The 24,031-nt window shown below is 47.1% G+C and overlaps 2 protein-coding genes across 3 annotated transcripts in view; one reads left to right on the top strand and one right to left on the bottom strand.

The window, feature by feature from the left end:
* The window catches only part of IPPK (inositol-pentakisphosphate 2-kinase), a 48,293-nt gene extending 28,291 nt beyond the window's left edge, over positions 1-20,002 (top strand). The window contains exons 10-13 of the mRNA XM_077773968.1: positions 401-551; positions 1,102-1,204; positions 16,713-16,792; positions 18,721-20,002. Coding sequence (XP_077630094.1) covers positions 401-551; positions 1,102-1,204; positions 16,713-16,792; positions 18,721-18,946 — 560 coding nt within the window. The 3' untranslated portion in view covers positions 18,947-20,002. The remainder of the gene's footprint in view (positions 1-400; positions 552-1,101; positions 1,205-16,712; positions 16,793-18,720) is intronic.
* Positions 18,310-24,031, bottom strand: part of CENPP (centromere protein P) — a 222,571-nt gene continuing 216,849 nt past the window's right edge. The window contains exons 5-8 of one of the 2 annotated variants that reach the window (XM_077773966.1): positions 22,441-22,520; positions 21,585-21,676; positions 21,115-21,259; positions 18,310-20,243 (exon numbers count right to left, since the gene is read on the bottom strand). In XM_077773966.1, the coding sequence (XP_077630092.1) occupies positions 21,129-21,259; positions 21,585-21,676; positions 22,441-22,520 (303 nt within the window). In that variant the 3' untranslated portion in view covers positions 18,310-20,243; positions 21,115-21,128. The remainder of the gene's footprint in view (positions 20,244-21,114; positions 21,260-21,584; positions 21,677-22,440; positions 22,521-24,031) is intronic. The other variant, XM_077773967.1, reaches the window with a different exon arrangement.

The following is a 24,031-nucleotide window of genomic DNA, read 5'->3' as shown; positions in this document are numbered from 1 at the left end:
CCAAGCCAGCCTCGCGCGGGATGGCCCTCGTGCCCGCGCAGACCACGATGCCCGTCCCTGCTGTGGGGGTCTGTAGTGGCTTTGACCGCCGTCCCGTGTGGTCACACACCCGTCAGCCTGGGCTGTGGTTCTGGGCTTCGCGGACAAGGTTGTGCAGATTTGGGGACATGGGTGTGGTCACCCGAGGGTCTGTGCTTGGCCGGGCTAGCCCGAGGGCCATCTCTGCACTGAGACCTGGGCTGGGGCGCGGAGCTGGACGCCCCGGACAGGGAGCAGCAGGGACGAGACGTGGGGCCTGGCCCCGTGCCCCAGCAGCTCCGTGAGGCAGGGGGGTGGCCTGTGCCCAGGCCGCGTTCCATCCTTGACGGTAAACCTCTTGTTTTCCTGATGTTCTTGGTAGGAAAAAGCGCCCCGGAGTGCTCGGGGTTACCGAAGGGCTGTCTTCTGTACAAAACCCTCCAGGTGCAGATGTTGGACCTGCTGGACATCGAAGGCCTCTACCCTCTGTACCGGCGGGTCGAGCGGTACCTGGAGGAGTTCCCCGAGGAGAGGTGAGGCCCAGGAGGCTGCGTGGGCCCCGAGCGTTCCTGAGGGGAAGATGGGGCTTGGGGGGCGGGGGTCAGCCCGGTGGGAGGACCGGCCGCCCAGCCCGGGGTCCGGTTCCTGTCACGGGAGCAGGGCAGGCGCGTCGTCCTGTCCTCAGTCGGCAGAGTCTGCAGGGGGCAGTACTGCTCCACAGCTGGCCAGCCGCTCCTGCCGCCCGGCCGCCCTCCCTCCGCGGGGGTCTCCTGGGTCCACGCCACAGGCTTGTGGCTGGACGGTGGTGTTCCCCTGATCTGGACCCCCTACCTCCCCGCCCCCCTCGCCAGTGTCTCTGACAGGATGTCATCTGTCACAGCAGGAGACCACCTCGGCTTCCTGGTTCTCGTCGTGCACGTTCTGTTTAAAACTAATGCTTCAGAACGTTTAGTGTTAGGAAGAGGTGGATCTTCTAGATGTTCTTTAAAGGCAGATGTGTGACTGTTGAATGTTAGCAGTTCCAGAAACCGTTTCCAGGCAACTTTGCCATCCTGTTTTTTTTTTTTGTGCCTTCTCCTTCAGAAAAACATTGCAAATAGACGGGCCTTACGATGAAGCATTTTACCAGAAGCTGCTTGATCTTTCCACTGAGGACGATGGGACAGTGGCCTTTGCACTGACGAAGGTGGGCGGACTCTTCTGGAAACACTGTGCGCGCCTTAGGTTCTTAACACTAGGTGGAGGCTTTCCTAAGACATGTGGTTTTCCATTACCTATCCCTCCCTGGTGGTTAAAGCAGAAAAATTGGGATTTAAAGAAAAGTGGCTGAGTTTCCCCCCAGGTGGCCTGCCGGGGAAGGTGATGACCTGACACCCTAGCTTTCAGGGAGGATTTCTCTTCCTCCCATTGGCTCCAGGCCGCCTGGACCCAGCCCTCCCCTCCCCCCCCACCTGTGGCCGGGCGTGGGAGGTGTCCCTCCCCAGAACTCAGCCGAGGGCAGCCAGGGAGGACCTCCGTAGGAGGCGGCCTGGCCCTGCTGGGGGACTCTGAGGCTCACTGAACTTGCATGGAAGAAAGCATGTTTATTTTCAGTGCCCTCTGACTGAAATGCAGTGTCGCCTCCATTATGAATGTGGCAACAACCACTGTCAGGTCAGCAGGACCCCTGACTTTGCCACCAAGAGAAACCCCACCTTCTTGTTTCACACGACAGTTGCTGCTGACACCTCACGGTACCTGAGCTTTTGTGGTGGACTGCGTCCTACGTTATTTTAAACGATATTCTGAGAGGGATGAGAGGGACCCATAGGCCTCACTGCGCTGTCACGGGTTTTGCTAAATGCTGACGCGGTTGTGAGTGAGGGACACAAGGGAAGCGCAGAGCAGATGACCCTCTCCAAGTGCATGCGGGCAGCTGCCCGGGAGCCCTGGGCTCACCTGCTTGGGGCCCCACGAGACTCTGGCTGTTCCCTCTCCTGCAGCGCTTACCGTGCTGAGGAAGATGATGGAGGCGGGCCCCTCCCGAGCGCAGGGCCGTGGCAGGGAGCTCTCCGAGGCGCCCGGGGCAGAGCTGGGCTCGGGGTGGGGACACAGCCAAACATGGAGCCTCTGCACCAGAGTAAAGGGACAGTCTGCCCTGTGTCGTCTGCAACTTGGGTGCGTTGATTTAGGAAGAAACAACAGTACTGCTTCTCTTTCCAAAAGCAGCGGTATGAAAGACTTCTTTTTTTACACGTTACTATATTTTTCAAAATTGTTACCAAATAAATATGGATTACTTTTCTATTTCGTTTAAAAAAATTTTTTAATGTTTTATTTATTTCTGAGAGCGGGGGAGCAGCGTGAGGAGGGGAAGGGCAGAGACCGAGGGAGACACAGAATCTGAAGCAGGCTCCAGGCTCTGAGCGGTCAGCACAGAGACCGAAGCGGGGCTCGAACCCACGAACTGTGAGATCATGACCTGAGCCGAAGTTGGGTGCTTAACCGACTGAGCCACCCAGGTGCCCCTCGGTTTTTGACCTCGTATGTAAACGAAATTTTGTGGTGAGAGACCCAGGCAGTCACTACACCGCTGCCAGGATGGCTGAAACAAGTGCCACCCTGGGCCGGTGCCGGGCGCCCCTGTGGAGAGACAGGTCACTCAGCTGTGCCCGGGTGGGCAGGAAGCCACGTGGGGAAACACGGCAGCTTCTCACAAACCAAACTCGCACGGATCCTGCCACCTGGCGTCTCTCCTGGGCCTGTGTCACAGAGAAGGGAATGCTTCTGCTCACAAGCCCTGAGCATTGGACCCAACCCAGGTGTCCACCAGCAGGTGACATGCTGAGCAACGCATGACATGGCCAAATCTCTAGGGAGCCATGCGGGTGACAGAACCATTCCCAGAAGGTCACACACTAGGATTGTGTCTAGGACATTGTTTTGTAAAGGTTTTATTTTATCATTACTATTTTTAATTTTTTTAATGTTTACTGATTCTTGAGAGACAGAGACAGAGAGTGCAAGCAGGGGAGAAGCAGAGAGAGACGAAAGCACAGAATCTGAAGCAGGCTCCAAGCTATCAGCATGGAGCCGGATGCGGGCCTCAAACTCATGAGTCATGAGACCATGACCTGAACTGAAGTTGGATGCTTAACTGACTGAGTCACCCAGGTGCCTCTTAAAGGCTTTAAGTAATCCCTGTACTCAACATGGGACTTGAGCTTACAACCTGTAGATCAAGAGTTGTGGGCTCTACTGACTGAGCCAGCCGGACGCCCCTCTCTGACATTCCTGAAATGACAAAGAGGAGTGGCGGCCGTGGTTTGGGGAGGAGGTGGAGGGAAGGTGGTTGTGGCTATAAAAGGTCAAATCAAGGCATCCTTGTGGTGACAGGTCTGCTGTGTATCTTACTGTGGTGGTGGATGAACTCGTGTGACCACACTGTACGTGCACACACTGGAATGAAATCGTGGAGTGTATCAGTGTCCCTGTCTTTGCTGGATGCCGTCCTGTGTGAGTTTTGCAAGATGTCATCATTGGGGGAGGCTCAGTGAAGGGTACTCAGGTCTCTGCACGATTTCTTACACGAGCAGGTGAACCTAGAGTCACCTTAAGAACAATCTAATGAGAAAGAGGCAGGCAGTGAGTATACTGTACAAATGTGACTGTACTCCTGCCCAGGCGGTAGATATCCGTGGTTAGCAGTGTCTTTCCAGAACTTCTCTCTCTCACCGTTTGGGGGGCTGCCCACATTACACACATTGGTTGCCAGCACGCATTTAACAGAACGTGACGTGAGGTCTTGGTTTTGGGATGGAAGGATCTGCGTCTTTTTGCTTTAGGGCATTGGGTTCCGGTAGGTTGGAGTCTGAAGGGGGATGGTTGTGACGGGAAGCGGTGGAGCAAGCTGAGAACATTCTGATCTATAGACAAAATCCCTTCAAGACCCACTGAGCCTCATGCCTCTGAGGACGGTCAGGAAACCGCAGCCGAATCCACAGCGGGGGTCAGCGCGCTGGGTCAAAGGGCCGGACAGACGCTTCAGGTGGTGGCCGGCCTCTGGCCTCTGCTCCGTGTGCTCACCACGCTGTGGAGTTCAGAGGTAGCCCCGGACCAGCCCCAACAGGTGCAGCTGTGTTCCGGGCAGACCGTATTTACGGAACAGGCGGGGAGCTGGATTTGGCCCCTGGCCTGCGGGTCGCCGACCTCTGTTTACTTTCGCTTGTCAGTTTTTATGGTCCGTTTTCCGCTCTGTTGGTTTGGAAGTTGCACATTCTGTTCCTATCCTTCTGGTGATGATTTGCACAGTCTAATGTCACTGACTTTGTCACCCGCCCTGCCCCCCACACATACGACACGGGGCACTGGGCTCACTCTACTTCTCACTCCCACCTTTCAGGCAGCTGTTTGGTGATCTCTTTGTCTTGCTCTTTTCTAAAACTGCAGTTTACAGTACTCTTTACCCCTATCTTTGCCTAGTGTTCTTGCATCTTAGATCTTTCCTTTTGCCTTTTTTCCCCTATAATGGGTTTACTGAGATACAGCTTACATGTCATACAGCTTACCTGTTTAAAGTAACTCTGTGGTTTCCACTATATGTGCAACTATCCCCAAGTCAATTTTAGAACATTTTCATCACCTCAGAAAGAAATCTTCTCTCCTCTCCCCACCCCTCCAGCTTTAAGCAACCACCAAGCTACTTTCCGTCTCTGCGGATGTGCCTACCGCAGAAACAACATCTACACGGAGTCCTTCAATCCTTGGTCCATTATGACTGGGTTCCTTCACTTGGCATGTTTCCCAGGCTCATCGGCATTGTAGCGTCCATCAATACCACCTGCCGCTTATAGATGAAGAGTACTCCATTCTATAAGCACATTCCGTTTTATCCATTTATTACTGGTGGACATTGAACGGTTTCCACTTTTTGGCTATTATCAATAATGTTGCTATAAACATTTGTGCAAAAATTGTTGTGCAGACATGTTTTGATTTTTCTCAGCTATATACTTAGGAGTGGAATCACTGGGTCAAATAGTCATGTTAATTTTATTGGGATCTGCCAGACTNGTTGGGGGGAGAGGGAAACAGAATCTGAAGCAGGCTCCAGGCTCCCAGCTGTCAGCACAGATCTCGACATGGGGCTGGAACTGATGAACGGCAGAGGGGATCGTGACCTGAGTGGACGTCAGATGATGCTTAACCAACTGAGCCACCCAAGCGCCCCTATACTCCCTCTTAATACTGAGCCACCCAGCCTCCCCAACCTGTCCATATTTCAACACTTGTTATTTGTCCTTTTTAAGTTTTTTCATCCTGGTGGGTATGAAGTGGTACCTCGTTGTGAGTTTCATTTCCCAGAATAAGAGCATGTTTTCATGTGCTTGTTGCCCATTTGTATATCTTTGGAGAAATGTCTACTCAGATCCTTTGCCCACTTTTAAATTAATGTAATTTCTCTTGCTGAGCTATAAGAATTCTGCATATTGTGGGTAGTAGGCCCTGATTAGATACGGTATGCAAATAGTTTTCTTCCATTCTGTTAGTTTTTCCTGTTTGAAAATGCCCTTTGATGCAAAAATGTTTTTAATTTTGATGAGATATGATTTATTAATTTTTTCTTGTTTTCATGCTTTTGGTGTCATATCTAAGAATCCATTGCTAAATCCAAAGTCATGAATATTTTCCTCTAAGAGTTTTATAGCTTTGTCTCTTAAATTTAGTTCTTTGGTCCATTCTGAGTTCGTTTTTACATATGACGTGAGTAGGGATCCAGCTTCATTCTTTGCATGTGGACGTCTAGTTGTCCCAGCACCATTTGCTGAAAAGACTGTTTTTTCCCCACTGAATGGTCTTGGCATCCCTGTTTAAGTAAACTGACAATAGATGTATGGGTTTATTTCTGGATGCTCATTGTGTTCTTTTTATCTATGTATGTTTATACTTATACTGGTACCCTGTCTTGATTACTGTTTTTTTTAGTAAGTTTTAAAATTGGGAAGTGTAAGTTACCCAACTTTTGCTATTCTAAGATTATTTTTGGTATGTGGAGCCCCTTGTGATTCCATATGAATTTTAGAATCAGCTTGCCAATTTCGACAAAGAAAGCCAGCTGGGACTGCTATAGAGATTGTGGTGAATCTGTAGAATTACTTTGGTTAGAATGGCCATCTTTACAGTAGTAAGTCTTATAGTTTGTTAACATGGGGTGCTTTTCAGTTTATTTAGATCTTTGTAGTTTTCAGAACATGCATTTTGTACTTTAAGTTATTCCTGAAAGTTTTATTTTTCTTTGATGCTGTCGATGGCTTTTTTGTTCTGTTTTCTGATTGTTACAAGTGTATAGAATAGCAATTTGTTTTTGTAGATCTTGTAGCTTGCAGCCTCGCTGTAATTCCTTTGTTCTAATAGATTTGTAGATTAGAATTCTTTCTATGTAAGATTATCTTTTTTCTTTAATTATGTTTTATTTATTTCTGAGAGAGAGAGAGAGAGAGAGGCAGCGTGAGCAGGGGAGGGTCAGAGAGGGAGACACAGAATCAGAAGCAGGTTCCAGGCTCTGAGCTGTCAGCACCGAGCCCGACGCGGGGCTCGAACCCATGAACTGTGAGATCATGACCTGAGCTGAAGTCGGATGCTTAGCTGACTGAGCCACCCAGGGGTCCCAACATTCTCTTTGAATAGAGAATTTTGCTTCTTTCTTTCCAACTTGGATGCCTTTTGTGTCTTTTTTTGCATAGCTGCCCTAGCTAGAATCTTTAGTACGGTGTAGGACAGATGTTGCAAGAAGAGACATCCCTGATTTGTTCCTGGTCTTGATGGGACAGCGTTCAGTCTTTAATTATTGTGTAAGACGTTAGCTATGGGCTTTTCATAGATAATCTTTTAATCAGATTGAAGAAGGTCCCTTCTTTTCCTAATTTGTTGAGTGTTTTTATCAAGAAAGGATGTTGGAGTTTATCAAAGGTCTTTTCTGTAGCAATTGAGGTTATCATGGTTTTTAAAAAATCTGTAGATAAGGTATGTTACATTAATTTGCTTTTGGATATTAAAACCAACCTCACATTCCTGGGATAAATCACACTGGTCATGGCATATGATCCTTTGTATATGTTGCTGGATTCAATTTGCTTAAATTGTTGAAGATTATAGTATCCATATTGATAAGAGAGATTCATAAGAGACTGCAGAATTTGTATTTCTTATGATGTCTGTTTTGGTTTTGGTATCAGGTAATGCTGGCCTCGTCAAGTCAGTTGGGAAGAATTCCAGCTTCTTACTTTTTGGAGGGGTTTTAGAAGGATTGATGTTAATTATTTTTTAAGTAAGTATTTGATAGAATTCAATAGTGAAGACACCTGGGCCTGCACTTTTGTTTGTAATTAGTGTTTTGATGCCCAGTTCAGTCTTTTTTGTAGGTCTGATGATATTCTATGTTTCTTTGAGTCGGTTGTGATAGTTTGTGTCATTTTAGGAGTTTGTCCGTTTCAGCAAAGTTTAATATACGGGCCTACAACTGTTTATAGTTTTCTTCCTCTTTTTCAAATAAATGCTTTATTTTATTATTATGTTTTTTAATGTATTTATTTTGAGAGAGGGAGGGAGAAGGAGGGGAAGAGAGAGAGAGGGAGATTGAGAATCCCAACCAGGCTCCATGTTGCCAGCTCCTAGCCTGACATGGGGCTCGATCCCATGAACTGTTAGATGATGACCTGAGCTGAAATCAAGGGTCAGACAACCAACTGAACCACCACTCAGGTTCCACTCAAGTAAACCCTTTAGAAGTTACAGCAGTGACTGCACAGAGCCTGCTTGAGATTCTCCCTCTCTGTTCCTCCCCTACTCACTCTCTCTAAATAAATAAATAAAAACTTAGTAAAAGACTTTTGGAAAATTCTACATCCTGCTTATTTGGATGTTTATATTTCTCCATAGTGTTGAAGGGTAATTTTTTCTAAGTATGAAGAAGGGGTTGACTTTTTCTCCTGGCATTAAACCATTCTGCGTAACATCATCTGTGTGTGTGGCTGCTGTGAGGTCTCCTGTCAGCCTGCCTTTTCTCAGGAGGGGGCTTTTCTTCTATGTCTGCTTTTAAGAGCTGTCTGTCTCTCTTGTTATGTGACATTTTAGTACACTGTGATTAGGTGTGACGTTCTTTATATTTATCCATCCTCATCTATGTATGTTGTGTTTCTTCTGTTTGTGGATTTATATCTTCTATTCTAGAAAAATCTCAGCCATTTTCTCTAAACATATTTTCTGCTCTCCATTATCCTATTCTCTTTTTCTGGGACTCTAATTAGATACAGGTCAAACCTCATTTTTATATCTTCCACGTGTCATAACTGTGCTTTCCTATTTTTCATTTGTCTTTTTGTACTATGTTCTAGGTATTTCTTCAGTTTTTGCCTTCTCATTCATGGATTCTTTCTTCACCTGCATGTAATCTGCTAGTTTATTTGTTTTATGAGTTTTCTGTTTCAGTAGTTATATTTTTAATTCTCAAAGTTCTGTTTGGTCCATGTATACATCTGCTTGGTAATTTTGATAGTTCCTTATTGCTTGCCCATTTTTAAGTCCCATCTTTTGGTTCTTCAAACAACTTACGAATAGTTATTTTATATTATATTCTGTATCTGATATCAGATACATAATAAAACCTTAGAGGTAAAAACTCTCTTGTTATTATTTTGGCTGATTTATCCATGCTTTGTTGTCTGCTTGGGTTTTTAACGGTCTGTGATTGGGGGTTCGTGTGTATCTTAATCTGTGGGAATCCTGGACCCAAACAGGGGATGCTTTCCTCCCAAGAAGATACAGATTCTTGGCTTGAGGGAGAAAACTCAGTTTGGACTCTGTACTTTGTGGCTTATTCCTAGAAACAGTACTTTCATTGACATCTGCCTGCAGGGCAGCTCAGCCTTCCTATTTGCTCCTTGCTCAAAACTGTAGTTTTGGCTCTTCTGGGGTTGAGTGGTGAGAAGAGAGGATTGAGTTAGGGATTTCCTTTACCTTCTGCAAGCCCAGCAGTGCACTGAAAGGTATGTTCACGAGGATTTAGTTGTTTTGTAAGAGGGCCCTTGGAAGTCCTCCATACTCCCTGAGAGTGTCAGTTGCTTTAGTATGGCCAAATCATTGTCATTCATTTGGTTTTAATTTGTTGCTGTTTTAAAAAAATAATGTTGACATTCCCATTTTTGATAATCTGTAAGACAGGTTATTGGGAGTAAAATTGCTAGACTGATTTTTGATTGAGCTTGTCAGTACTGTCTTGCCAAAAAGATTTTGTCAATTTATGTTCCTCTTTGCAACAGTTGGGGGCCCTTTTCCTCCATGTCTCCCCCAAACACTGTATGTTACCAGTATTTAGAATTTTATTTTTGAAGTTTATTTTGAAAGAGAGAACACGAACACAAGTTGGGGAGGGGAAGGGAGAGAGGGAGAGAAAATCCCAAGTGATTTTCTGCACTGACAGTGCAGAGCCTAATGAAGGTCTCAAACTCAATGAACTGTGACATCATGACCTGAGCCGAAATCAGGAGTCAGATGCTTAACTGACTGAACCACCCAGGTGCCCCTAGAATTTTATAAGCTCTTATCCTCAACCATTTGTATTGAGAAATATAGCACATACAGAAAAGTACAGAGAAAAAATCGTAGAGCCTAACGATTTGTCACAAGGCAAACTCTCATGGAATTACCAGTTAGGTCTGGATGTAGAACCCTGGGGCCAAGCAGAATCCCTGTTGGTCTCCTGCCAGTTATTTCTCTTTTTCTCCTTAGAATTAACTATTATATTGACTGATATCCCTATAGTTTAGTTTGGTTCACTTTTGAACTTTATATATGGTATTCCATCTTTTTTTAAAAACCTTATATACCGTTTTTAAGATTCATTCTCATTGTTACTTGCATTTCCATAACTGAATTGCTTTATAGCAGTCCACTGAATAGATGCATCACAGTTTATCTGTTTTGCTGATGGACATTTGGCTTGTTCCTTGTTTTTGGCTGTTACAAATAAAGCCATTGTAAACATTCTTACTCAGATCCCTCGGTGTACATGCCACACATTTCCTTGGATATATTCCCAGAAGTGGAATTTCTGGGCCAGGGAGATGAGCTAATGTATTAGCTTTAGGAGATCCTGCAAAACAGGTATTTATTTCCATTCCCTACAACTGGCCCAGAGTAGTTCCCATTGCTCATCATCCTCCCTGCCACTTGGTTGTGGGTCTTTTTAATATTAGCCATTCTGGTGACTGTAGTGGTGGCTTACTTTCGTAATGAGAGTAAGCACTTTTTAACATGTTTATGGCCACTTGTGTTTTGTTTTTGGTTTTTTTTTGTGAAGTCTCTTGCCCAGTTTTTATAACATTGTCCGTCTTTTTCTTACTGATTTGAAGGAGTTCTTTAATCTGTAATCTCGATAGAAGCCCTTGTGAGACAGATGGGCTATTGATTTCTTCCATTCTGTATCTTGATACTTTACTCTCTAAACGGAGTACTTTTAAGACAAGTTCATTATTTTTTAAGGTAGTTTAATTTACATCTTTTTCCTTTTTAAAAAGTTTTTATCCTTTCTCTACTTTTGGGTCCTACAGGCATTTTATAAACTTTATTGTTCTGCCTATCACATTTGGTGGGTATGGCATGAGGTAGTTTTATTTTCACATGGAAGTGTCCCAGAACCACAGGGATTATCTTCATTACTAGAGAGTCAAAACAAGTTTTGATACCCAGTAGAGCAAATCCTTCTACCTTCAAGAATGTCTTTTCCTTCAATAAATGCCTTGGCTCTTCTTGACCTTTGCTTGCGTATATGAATCTTGAATCAACTCATTCAGTTCCATAAAACAACAACAAAGATGTTGGGGTTTTGATTAGTTTGGTAAAATGATAAGAATTGACTTGTGTAGGACAGTGAGTCTTCCAAAATGGGCATTTTCTATTTTTTTTTAAGGTGTTCTTTAAAATCTGATAAAAATAGGGGCGACTGGGTGGCTCAGTTGATTAGGCGTCCGACTTTGGCTCAGGTCATGATCTCACGGTTTGTGGATTCGAGCCCCACGTTGGGCTCTGTGCTGACAGCTTGCTCAGAGCCTGCAGCTGCTTCGGATTCTGGGTCTCCCTCTCTCTCTGACCCTCCCCTGCTCAGGCTCTGTCTCTCTCTCAGAAATAATTAAAACATTAAAAAAATCATTTTAGGATTATAAAAACATTTTAGGATTTTCTTCAGAGAGGTCTTATATTTTATTAGATTTATTCTCAGATATTTGATGGTTTTATTATTTTATTAAAATTTTTTTAATGTTTGTGTTTTTGAGAGAGAGAAAGAGCATGAATGGGGGAGGGGCAGAGAGAGAGAGAGAGGGAGACACAGAGTCTGAAGCAGGCTCCAGACTCTGAGCTGTCAGAGGCTGACATGGGGGCTCGAACTTATGGACCGCAAAATGATGACCGGAGCCAAAGTCGGACTCTTAACTGACTGAGCCACCCAGGTGCCTCAATTACCAGATATTTGATGGTTTTATATATAAATGATGTCTTATAAAATATTTCAACTTAAATTGTTGTGGATAGATGGGACTGCAATTGGTTTTTCTATTTGACCTTTCATCTGTCAACCTTGCTAAACTCACTGATTCTGTTTACTTACAGCTTTTGGATTTTCATTTTTTATGTAATCATATGGTCTATGAATTTGATTTTTTTGCTTCCCAATCTTTTGCCTTTTACTTGTTCTGTCTTGCCTGACTATAGTTAATTTGTGACCATGGGAAGTCTAGTCTCATTCCTAGTCTCAAAAAGAAATCATTTTACCTTTAAGTAAGTTGTTTGTTGTAGGTTGTTGGGAGGCTTTATTTATCTTTTAAATAAATAACTTTGCAAATTCAGTTCCATTCTATTCCTAATTTGTTAAAAGTTTTCATCAGGAGTGGCGCCTGGGTGTGTCAATTAAGTATCTGACTTCCGCTCAGGTCACGATCTCACGATTTCCCTCCATTGCTCTGTTAACTCTCTCTCAAAAATAATAAGCATTAAAAAAGTTTTTATCAGGAGTGGATGTTGAATCTTACCAGTGTTTTTTTCTGTTTCTATTGAGATCATTATAGGACTTTTCTCCTATTTTTTGTTAATGTGGTTAACTGTGTAATTTACGGGGATTTATTTTTATATGATACCTGGTTTGCTAATATTTTGTTTAGGGTTTTTTAGTGAAAATTTTTAATGTCTTTGTTAGGTCTTGGTATCTAGGGTTTCCCTGCTTTGTAAAACATTTGAAGAATGTTTGTTCATTTTCTGGTTCTCTGGAAGAGGTGAAGTAAGACTGAGCCCATAATTATCTTTGCAGATAAATTTTAAATTAGGATCTCGATTTCAGATTATCATCTTCTTTTGTCAGTTTTGGTAACTTATATTTTTCTAGAAATTTGTTTCATATAAACTTTTCAAGTTTTGGGGGCATCTGGGTGGCTCAGTTGCTTAAGCATAGGACTCTTGGTTTTTGGCTCAGGCCATGATCTGACGGTTTGTGACTTTGAGGCCCATGTCCAGCTTCACTTTGACAGTGTGGAGTCTGCTTGGGATTCTCTCTCCTTCTCCTGTCCCTCCCATGCTTGTGTGCATTCTCTCTCTCTTGAAATAAGTAAATAAGCTTTTTGAAAAGATGGGAAAATTTCAAGCTTTTTATAATATTCTTTAATCTTTTAAAGAATGCCCTTTTATTCCTGATGTGTATTGTCTGTTTTTTATTTTAGTCTATCCCATGAAGAGTGTTATTTTTGTTTTATAAAAATTAACTTATGATCCCTTAGTGTCCTGCATGATTTTTTTCTTATTTCAATAATTTCCGGTTTAACTTTCTTTCTTCTTTCTTTGGATAATTTGTCCTTTCTATAACTTCTGACATGAATGCTTACTTAAGTTTTAGACTTTTTTCCTAAAATATTTATTTAACAATATATTCTCTTGTAAACATGGCTTTTTAAAAAAATTTTTAATGTAGAATTTCTGAGAGAGAGAGAGACAGACAGACAGAGACACAGCATGAGCAAGGGAGGGTCAGAGAGAGAGGGAGACACAGAATCTGAAGCGGCGCCAGGCTCTGAGCTGTCAGCACAGAGCCTGACACAGGGCTCGAACCCACAAACCGTGAGATCATGACCTGAGCCGAAGTCGGATGCTCAACCGACTGAGCCACCCAGGTGCCCCATCATGGCTTTAGCTACATTCCACAAGCTGTATTTTCCATACCATTCAATTAAAATATATGCTGATTACTATTAAGATTTCTCCTTTGACCCATAAAAGTATTTAGAAGGGAATTAATTACCAAACACATGGAGATTCTCATTATCTTTTTTGTACTGAATCCTATCAACATTGCGTTAGGGTCAGAGAACATCGTATATATGGTTCTTTGAAATTTGTTGAGATTGGCTTTTGATCCTTTGAAGTGTATTGTGATTTGCTATTTTATAGATTAATTTATTTGAAAAATGGTTTTGTGTATGTTTGAAGAAATAGTGCCTTCTCAAATTGCTGGTTTCAGTGTTTTATATCTTCCTATTAGGTCAGATTAATCATGTCGTCCAGATATTCCATAACCTTACTTTATGATCTGCTTCTTCCATAAGAAGGATGTTTTGAAATTTTACATAATAACTATGGATTTTTCTGTTATTTATTTTATGTCTTTGTATTTAACATGTGGTTTGATTTTCTATCCTTACTAAGACATTTTGTGGACTTACACTTGGGTTTAAAACTTTTAATTTTTAACTACCTGTCTTAGATTTCTTTTTCTCTTCTCTCAGAATCTTTTGGGTTATTTTATTTCTTTATTTTTTTTATCATTCAATTTCCTCACTCTGTTAAAAGTTATAGAGTCTTTTGCTTTTCTCTTAGTGGCTATGCTAACCTTTGCAGCAAACAGTTGACTTATGAANTGGCCAGATTTCATTCTTTCTCATTGCCGTGTAGTATTCCATGGTATAGATAAACCACATCTTCTTGATCCATTCATCTGTTGATGGACACTTAGGCTCTTTCCATGTTTTAGCTATTGTGGAGAGTGCTGCTGTGAACATTGGGGTACATGCAGCACAAAATTCTTAAGAGTACATTTTCCTCTCTTTCTGACTTACATACTACTGTTTTGTATTCTGTTGTTTTAAACTCCAGGAGACATTATTACCGTTTTATACAGTTAGTGTCCCTTTACCCACAGATGTTTCTCTTGTTCTGCACTCTGCCCTACATCCCTGTGAGCTTTTGTCAGGAAGGATTTTGTTGTTGTCTGAAGAACACCCTTTAATGTTTCCTTTATGTTGGTCTGCTGGTGACTCATTCTTAGTGTTTGGTGATGTGTGTAACTGATTTCGATTTTTTGGGAGTCATTCTTGAGTCTGCGGCTTGAGGTCTTTGCTCAGTTTTAGAAAATATTTGGAATCAAAGTCTTCAAATTTGATTTGTGCCCATTTCTTTGTTATTTTCCAGCTGTTTCACTTTCCATGCTTCATTCTAGATATTTTGGGGGGATCTTATAGTTTAGCAAATCTCCTGTTTTCTAATCTGTTAAAATTATCCGTTGAATTCTTAATATTGAGTCTTATATTTTTTCAGTTCTGGAATTTACATATGGATTACTTTTGTAGTCTCCAGCTCTCAAGTTCTTGACTGTGTCTTTTATTCTTCAAGCAGAGCAGCAGGTCTGTCTGATACTGCCAGTAGTTGGGAGTCCGTGTTGGGACTCTGCTGGCCTGGGTTTTTTAAAATTTAATTTTATTTTTTTTCTTGCTTTTTTATTTATTTCTAAGAGAGAGACAGTGTGAACAGGGGAGGGTCAGAGAGAGAGGGAGACACAGAATCTGAAGCAGGCTCCAGGCTCTGAGCTGGCAGTCAGCACAGAGCCCGACGCGGGGCTCGAACCCACAAACCATGAGATCATGACCTGAGCCAAAGTTGGACACTTAACTGACTGAGCCACCCAGGCGCCCCTGTGTAGGTTTTTTTTTTTTTTTTTCTTTTGCCAAGTTTTCACTCAGGTCATCTTGAGTTGTTTCTAGATATTTTAACTTGTGTGTCAGTAACCGTATTTGACAATGATTTAGAAATAATGCAAAGTCTATGATAGTGTTCTCTTCCAGGAAGGATCTTGGGTTTGCTTCTGCTGGGGGCCAGGGAAGCCTTAGCAAGTTGGGGTCCTCTGACCCTAGTTTTGTTGACCGAGCTCTTTGAAGCAGGGCTGCAGCTCCTGGAAGGCTGCCAACCTGTGGCTCCCAAGGTATGGCTCTGAGTGCTAGCTGAAGAGAGGGTTCGTTATGGTTCCTGTCCTCAGAGCCCTGCAGGTTGGTGAAAGCACCTCTTGGCTAGCCCTCCAGAACGGTCCACCCGGTCTCAGGGCGAAAAGGACCCAAATGTCTGTCTCTCCCTGGTTCAGCCACTCTCCCCGCTTCTGTTCACGCTGCATGTCAGCAGACATTTTCACTGTTTTGTCCAGTTTCCTCTGGCTGACCTCCGCAGGCGGGCTGGTCCTGGTGCCGCAGTCTGGCATTACTCGAAGTAGAGTCTGGCTCTTCCATTTTATGTCTGATTATATGTGTTTTGTACATCTGACGTGTAAAGAATGTTTGTTATAATTTGCATTTCCTAGATTAGTAGTGAGATTGAGCATCTTTTCATGTATTTATTGGCTCTTTTCTTTCTTTCCTCTGTTTAGGGTCCATATCTTTGGGAAGTTTCCTTTTCCGTATGGATCTAGCACTTTAGGCTTTGGTGCTGATCATCTGCAATTGCAGCTGGTCTCTTTCACATCGGTGTTAGGACAGTGTCCTGTGGACGCGTTTCATCTTTGGGTATTCAAATCTATCAATCTTCTGGCCTGTCTTGTGATGAGGACACAGATATTTTATACATTTAAAAAAATGTTTATCCCTTTAATTCTTTTGGATTGAATTTTTTGTGTATTTTGTGAAATGTCTGATTTCTTAGCCGACTGAGCTGAGTGTAGAAGAGGTTTTGCAAGCCTAGAAAGAGCTACCAGCAGGCCTGAAGTGTGCTGGGAACCGATGTTTTCCTTGTAGTGGAGGGAAGGGCTACAGGGGAGGCCAGCCTGTCCTCTGTCAGTGCATGATGTTGAGGTCAGTGACAACCTGTAAGGACCACTTCCTTTTTTGTAACTAGTTTACTTTTGCAAAAGTGAGAGCTACTCAATCTAAGAAATTCACATGATACTGTGAGACTTCAAAGAAGAAAGGGGGCGAATGCCCAGATTCTACACAGGCTCTTTTCAGAGCCTCCCTGTGTGTCTGACATGCACTTGGCCACACAGGACCTCATGACTTGGGTCCCGCAGAGCACACTGTGTTAAGCTGGTGGCCCAGGTGGACGTGACTGCGGGCGGCTGGGGGCACGTGTGCAAACCCGATGTTTAGAGCCACGATGCCGTTGTGGGGCAGTTTCCTCGTCCACAAGCTGGGACACTGGCATGCCTGCTGTGGGTTCGCTCACACAGCCAGCAGCCCTCTATCCATACATAGCGTCATTCACAGCGGACGTCTGCGAAGTGGTGCTCACTCAGCACCATCAGTGTGGCCAACACTCGTGCTGCCAAGGTGGGGTCCACGTACCGCCTGCAGAGAGGTGGGGGCAGGCAGGGCGGGCTGAGGATCCCCGCGGGCCTGGAGCTGACCTCTCCGTCCCCGCAGGTGCAGCAGTACCGGGTGGCCATGACCGCGAAGGACTGCTCTGTCATGATCGCGCTCTCCCCCTGTCTGCAGGATGCCAGGTGAGCTGCCCGCTGCGTGTCCCGTGTGTGTGGTGTCCTGCAGTTAGAGGGTCCTGGCAGGGCCACGTTTGCGGACACACTCCTCTCTGAGGCCTAGTCGACACCTTAGTAACTTACCGCGGCTTGCGGACTCCTGCCTGTGCTCTGTAAGCTTGGGGCCCAGCTGGAATGACACTTAGGGAGAGAAACTTAAAAACTGTCTTATTAAAGATCACTGTGATGTTCCAAGAAAATACTCCAAGGATTTAGAAGCAGCTTGGATCCTGTGGTACACATTCCTTTCTCTTAAAAGCCCACCAAGGCCTGGAGACCTGAGAAGCCACAGGTCCCCCCGGGTCTCGTTCCTCCACCCCAACCAGGTCTTCATGTGCTGGCCCTTTGCAGGCTTGTAAGACAGCATGTCCCTGGACATGAGTGTCTGGCACACTCCCCTGCCTTTTTTTTAGGAATTCAGGATGAACCTCATAATCTTCTCTTGCTAATTAGACGGCATCTTCAGCATTGATCCTCAGACGCCAAACTCCACGTGGACACTGCGTTTGTGGAATGTGTTCCTGGGTCAAGATGACCTTATCGTTGGCTGCCAGCCACTCATTTTTTTGGCACTGTTGAACTAAACGTTCCCAGGGCTGCTGCTGCTCCTTGGCAGGCACAGAACTGATCGGAAACATGGAGGGACGTTTTAGGCATAACTGAAAAACAACAAGGCTGTTCTGTTTGGTAGAGGACCCCCGTGGCCCCTGGAGGAAGGGACCGCAGTGCCCATTCACTGGATTAAGTTGGTGTCGTTAGAGGACAGAACCGTGTGGATGTCACTCACTGCTCTTCCGGAATGTGCAGGGCGGGTGGGCCGCCCGGCCTGGGCCCTGGTGCGCTCCGCCAGCTGCCTGATGGACACAGCTGGGGCGTGGCACACTTTCCCGGGAGCCCTGTGGTGCGGCGCAGAAGCCTTTTGGTTTTGGGGCTGCACCCGGGGCTCATGGGAGCGTGCGGCAGACACACAGTCAGGCTTGGTGCAGGAGCTGCCTCTGGCCGTGCGCGTCACCTTGTCTGTCGGGTGCCGTTTTGGCTGTGAGCGACCTGCTGGAGGCTGGAGATGTGCTGTCGCAGCCCTGCTGCCTAGAACTCGGACCTCGGAAGCAAGACCTTGACTGCCCAGTGGGAGCGGGTAGCTGAGACCCCGGCATATGAGCCAGAGAGTCGTTTTCTCTGAAAGAGTATTTTGGGACAGGAATCGAGTCTTGGCCTTGATTAGTTTCATCAGATCGGGAGTGTGTTCATCAGCTTTCCCCTGGCCAGGACTTCGTGAAAGGTGTGGTGTTTGTGACGACTTCTAAGTCTAGGAGAGTAGTTAAGGGTTGGGGAACTAGGACTCCTGAGTAGCGTTATCGGGCTAAACTGACTCATAGGATACATTTAACCAGTCATTTGGAGGCAAGACGGTACCAAGCACTCTGAAAGCTGAGTGGGATGGACATACAGCAGTCTTAGTACAAAGTTCAGAATTAGCTTCAAAGTGTTTTTTGTTTTTTTAAGTTTATTTAAGACAAAGCATGTGCGAGTGGCGGGGAGCAGAGAGAGGGAGACAGACTCTGAAGCAGGGTCCACACTGTCAGTGCACAGCCTGACACGGGGCTCAAACCCACGAACTGAGAGTTCATGACCTGAGATGTATGAAGGGAAGTCAGCCCTCAGCATCTTCTCTGGTTGAGGAAAGGCAAGGCCTCCTTTTTGCTTTCCTTTGGGTTCGTAACCCCTCGCTCCTTGGAACGTTCCCTTTCCAGCTCTCGGTTCCACCACCAGGGTTTGGGGAACACCCGTCTGTGGGCATAGACGGAGTGCTGGGAGACGCCCGCAGCCGGGTGTGCGCTGTGAACAGCGTGCGGATTTAGGGTTCGTGTGTCTTGAAGCTGCTCTTTCACTTCCAGCTCGGATCAGAGGCCTGTCGTTGCTTCGTCGCGATCCAGGTTTGCCTTCTCTGTGTCTGTGCTGGACCTCGACCTCAAGCCCTACGAGAGCATTCCGCACCAGTATAAACTGGACGGCAAGATTGTTAACTACTATTCAAAGACTGTACATGCCAAAGACACGGCTGTGATGTCCGCCAGGTTCAAGGAGAGTGAGGACTGCACGTTAGTTTTGCATAAGGTCTAACCTCCTGCTGTGGTGTCCCTGAAACTTGAACACAGAATGTGAAGGTCGAATGGTAGAGCTACTTTACTTTCTGTTGTGTTGGGTGACTTCTGGCTGTGAATGTTTTCGCTTTTTAACCCCTGTTCAGGTGGGGACTGCGTTTGGGTGACCTGGAAGGCACGATCACCACACACGCTGCCCAGGAGAAGGCGCGTCGGACGTGTGTGCTGTGTCCTCCCAACTTCCACCCGGGGCTTGCGTCTAATCTCTCTCTTTAGAGCCTCGAGACCCAAGGTTTGGATCTCCTACCACCAGACTCTAACACAGAAAACTTGAAATGTCGCATACGTCTTACAGTTTGGACTTGAAAGAAAACATGGATACTACTGGAACCTTCCCAGCTGAGTTCTGTGGTCCCTTCTGTGCGGGCTTCCAGGTAGCACAGGCTTCGTGGGCTCTCTGCTACAGAATGAGGGTTGGCTGGCGCGGATGTGGGTCCTGGGCTGTGTGGACTTGAGGTCTCTGTGGAGGACACCGCTCTGCACAGGGTCAGCAGGGAGCGCGGGACTCAGGTCAGGGGGTGGACACCACTCAAACGAGCGCTGACCTCCTTTTTAGCTCAATGATCTGATCTGAACTTTAGGGGACACCAGGCATTCCTTCCCGTGGGCAGATGTTGCTGTGGTGCTGGGAGCAGAGCCGCTGCCCGGGGCGGGTGTCCAGGTGGCCGTGTGCCACACGTGCTGGGTGTTCGGGGCCCTTGCTCTCGCAGGACGGGCCCCTCCTGGCTGGCACCAAGAGGTTCTTATCAGGGTCGCCCCCTGCAGGTGTGCCCGGCTGCTATGAAAACTGTCAGGAATCTTGGCCTCAGTTTTTATTCTCCGGTAGGTTGTACAGATCGGTTATTTATATCACTGTTTTGAGGGACTAATGAAGGCTTAATGTAACATAAGATTATAATAGCGAAAACCATGGAATTGTATGAAAATGCTATGTGGAAAATAAGAATATTTTGCTGACTGTAAACTTTTGTGGGGAATTTTGTGATAACTTGAGAATTACAGTTGTTTGAATCAAGCCAGCTCTTCTAGAATTTACTCAGCTTTGTCTAAACACTTCCTCCACACTCAAAAAGGCACTCAAGTAACATGGGTCTCGCTCTCGTGAGCGTGTTGCGGGGGCAGGGGTTGTGTGGAGGGAAGCATCTGTGTAGTGGTGGTCTGGCCCGAGGTCTCATCACGGTGTGCAGAGGACCCCGGCTCTGCGCGTAGGCTGGGCAGCCTCCGGGGCCCATCCTGGCCCCAAGGGCCAGCATCTGCTGTGGAGAAAGAGACCGGTGAGGCCTTGCCAGGTGGTGTCCTCCTCACCCTCCATTGTGGCCCCTTCCCTGACTGTGCCTTTAAGCAGGGTGTCCAGCGCTTCTAACACCGTACATAGCCCTGAGACCCGGGGTGCGGAGTCCTCCTGGGTGGAGCCCCGTGTGCAGGGACAGGGTGCTGTATCACTACATTTTGGAAGCTGACTGCTTGTATGTGTTAGTGCTGCTCTCCGGGTGGGGAGGCGAGGGGGGCAGTGCCTCGCCCTGAGTGTCAGGTGGGGCCCTCCGGTGGCAGGGGTTGGGCTGGCCTCCAGGACGCCTCCACCCTCGGACTTGGTGAGAGGCAGCACCAGATGCTCTCTGAATTCAAAGATGGACACTCNGTCCAGCGCTTCTAACACCGTACATAGCCCTGAGACCCGGGGTGCGGAGTCCTCCTGGGTGGAGCCCCGTGTGCAGGGACAGGGTGCTGTATCACTACATTTTGGAAGCTGACTGCTTGTATGTGTTAGTGCTGCTCTCCGGGTGGGGAGGCGAGGGGGGCAGTGCCTCGCCCTGAGTGTCAGGCGGGGCCCTCCGGTGGCAGGGGTTGGGCTGGCCGCCAGGACGCCTCCACCCTCGGACTTGGTGAGAGGCAGCACCAGATGCTCTCTGAATTCAAAGAGGGACACTCACTCCTGCACTGACTCAAAACTTAGTACGCTGTGTGTGCTGCCTGTTTGGCATCTTGTATTCAAACAGCTGTGTTTATTTCCCCCATCCTGATGGCTGATATATGATGTGCTGTAACTGCACAGCCCGCGTGTCCTAAAGGCGTGGCTTCTAAGTGGGAAACAGCAGCCGGCTGTTTTGAATAAAATCACACACCTACCTGTTTGCCAGGAACTAGTGGTCTTCCTCCACGCAGAGCGACTTGATCAGACTTTCTAGAGCGGCTTCGATGCCTAGCACGCCCAGCAGGGCCCGGAAGCTGCGAGGAGCTGTTTCTAGGAGTCGGGTCTTGTCCAGCTCCAGGGCTGAGGAGACAACAGGCTGGCTGAGTGGCTTCATTACAACGTACCCGCCTTCCCGACTGGGGGCACTGCAAGGGGCGATGACGGTCATGACCGTGTATAAGGCACCGACCTGCACAGCACAGGCGGGGACGGAATAGAGGGCCTTGGGGTGACAGTCCCCCTTCGCCTGTGCTTGAGTGATTACTGATGAAAATATTTTTTGAACTGACACAAAAAGCGCATTGATGAGATTTCCAACTTTTGATTCTTGCAATGCAAAGCCAGAGGACCTAAGTAGGTGTCTGTTGGGCACAGCAGGTCACCAGAACACCACACGGGCCCCTACCTCGCTGCGGCACTTTGGTGAGAAGATCCAGCTTCGGCAAAACCTTTCCTTCTTCATCTATTTGTATCCTCCAAACGATTACGAGCTCAAAGCTGAAAGAGGTAAAATCTGTCACCAAGTGTTTTCTGAAATCTGGTGGGAAGTGTGAACTGCATACGGCGCCTGCCACCCTCCCCTAAGATGTGATCCTGGACACGTCTGCCCAGACACACCAGGTCTGATCAGGGAAGCGTGTCTGACCTCATTAACGAAGAGGAAGAGGAGCCCAGACCCAACAAGATGCTGTTTTGTACCCATGACGTGGTGGTGTGACCATGTGAGGGACACGTAGGCATCCAACAGGAACTTAAAACCTACCTGTGCGGAACGCCAATGGATGAAGTACTTTGAAACGTGTCAGCAGTGACAGAAAGCCGACTCTACCCTAAGACCCGGGCATTTCACTTCCAGGTACAGAAGCCTGTGTACTCGAGCGTCTGGGGACACGGAAGGAGTGTCCGGCAGAGTGGAAAAGGGTGGATCACCCAAACGTGCACGACCCGAGGAAAGCAGAAATACAGTGTTCACCTAACGGGACAGAAGCACTAAAAAGGAATGAATAGCTACGCGCATCACCAGAAGCTAATTTTGGAAAGGACAGTGAGTGGCAAAGGCAAGTCGGAGAAGCCTACATAATGACGACACCATTTTGAGCTTGACAACAAAACCTCTACGGGCGCGCCTACACAGGCCGTGAGGGCACGTCGTGTATGGGGGCTTCCCGCGTGCACACAGAGCACCCTCCACCCAGCGCCTCTGGCCTCCCCTGCTGGTGCTGAGTGCTGGAGAAGCTGGGCCCTAGGGTGTCTGCACTCACCCTGGCTCGTGGAGGCTCCGGACTGCCATGCAGCTGGAGGTGGCCCCCTCCGGGAGGCGTACAGCTTCTGGGTACTTCTCCTGCAGGAGAGCAAGCGGTTAGAGAAGTCAGGTGATTGAACAGGAGCCCTTGCGAAAGTCTGTAAAGTTGCAGATGGACCATTACTAGTCCAGCTGTGACCTCACAGTGCCCTGGCCGAGACCTGGGGGCCAAAGGAGTCCACAAAAATGTGCAGCCCTGCTTTAGACATGCGTCAGGTTGCAGACGGTCATGTAGTCCCTGTGCAGAACAGGAGCCCATGGCAGCTCTGGAACAGAGCACGTCTGAGGAAGGACCAGGTGAGAATGAGCAGACGGAGCCATCACATGCATGACCCAGGCTGCCACGCTGCACGCTTTGATGTCAAGGACCCTAGGTTCCTCACTGTTGTTCTGACCGGTTCCTGGCTGCCCGAGGGGGCATGTGCACCAGACCCTGAACAAAGATGAGACTCTTTCCTCTACTTTTTGTGTCTCCCGGATGCTCGGACCGTATCTGCTCTGCTCTCGCCTCCTGCTGGCTCGAGTTTGATTTCCGTCCTGCGTGCAGTCAGGGACCCTCTTGGTTGGTCCTCTGGGACACTCTCCGGATCCTCAGACCTGGCCTGTGGCATCACAGCCACCCCACTCCTGCCTCATGCTCACTTGCGCCTATTCTAGATCTTTCCATCGCTACAGGGCCCCCATGGACCCACAGGGTCAACCCCTCAGTGTCAGCAGGTTGGGGAACAGCTTCATCCCAGTTTCAGCAGTTTGTCCCCCAGGGCTCTGCTCTGGCTATGCTGCCTCCCTAGACCCTCTGCTTGGGGCGGCCTCCCCATCTGTCCTGTTCTCTCAAGGCCTGGGTGGCTTGAAAAGGCCAGTCAGCCATGCTCTGAGGTGTCCCTTGTGACTCAGCAAGGTGATACTTGCCCTGACAACAGCTGTCATGCCCTAGAACTTTCATGTTTGGCCCTAAAAGCCCATTGGACACAGGCCCCTGCCATGGTGGCTGCTCCCACTCCATCCATCCTCAAGCTCACTGTTCAGTGGCTCCTGCACAGCACGGCGCTCTGTGTCTTTCTCCCTCAGAATCTGTGCCTGGCCACTCCGTGTTCCCAGCGCTGAGGGGTCCGATGGGAGCCATGCCATGTGCCACACCAAGCCACTGTGGCTTGCCCTGAGCCTCACGGGACACTTGGTGGCGGGGCTGGTGCTGTGGGCAGCAGAAACCAGGCCTTCAGAGGACAGGACTGTTCCAAGTCAGCTCCACGAAAGGAGGTCTTCTAGGGACAAAAATGTGCTACAGCTTCTCAAGGACCAGCCCCAACACCAGTGAGTGAGGCCACTGCTCCCAGACCCGTGTGCGAAAGATGCCGACAGAGCAAGAACACGTCCAAACACCAAGTTGTTCTGACCAGATGCTGGGTTGGGTCTGGTTTAAGCTTACAGACAGTTTCTAATTTCAGTGAAACTGTGTGTCTGAAGAAATGTATACCGAAGTGTTTTAAATGGAAAGTGCCAGTTGCTTTTTAAACCTCAAGCTCTTCTGAATTAATAACAGCTGCAGAAGG

The sequence above is a fragment of the Crocuta crocuta genome, unplaced genomic scaffold, assembly GCF_008692635.1.
Source record: "Crocuta crocuta isolate KB4526 unplaced genomic scaffold, BGI_CrCroc_1.0 scaffold866, whole genome shotgun sequence".
Classification (NCBI taxonomy): domain Eukaryota; kingdom Metazoa; phylum Chordata; class Mammalia; order Carnivora; family Hyaenidae; genus Crocuta; species Crocuta crocuta.
The sequence above is the reverse complement of the archived record's forward strand: the minus strand, read 5'-3'. Positions and strand labels throughout refer to the sequence as shown.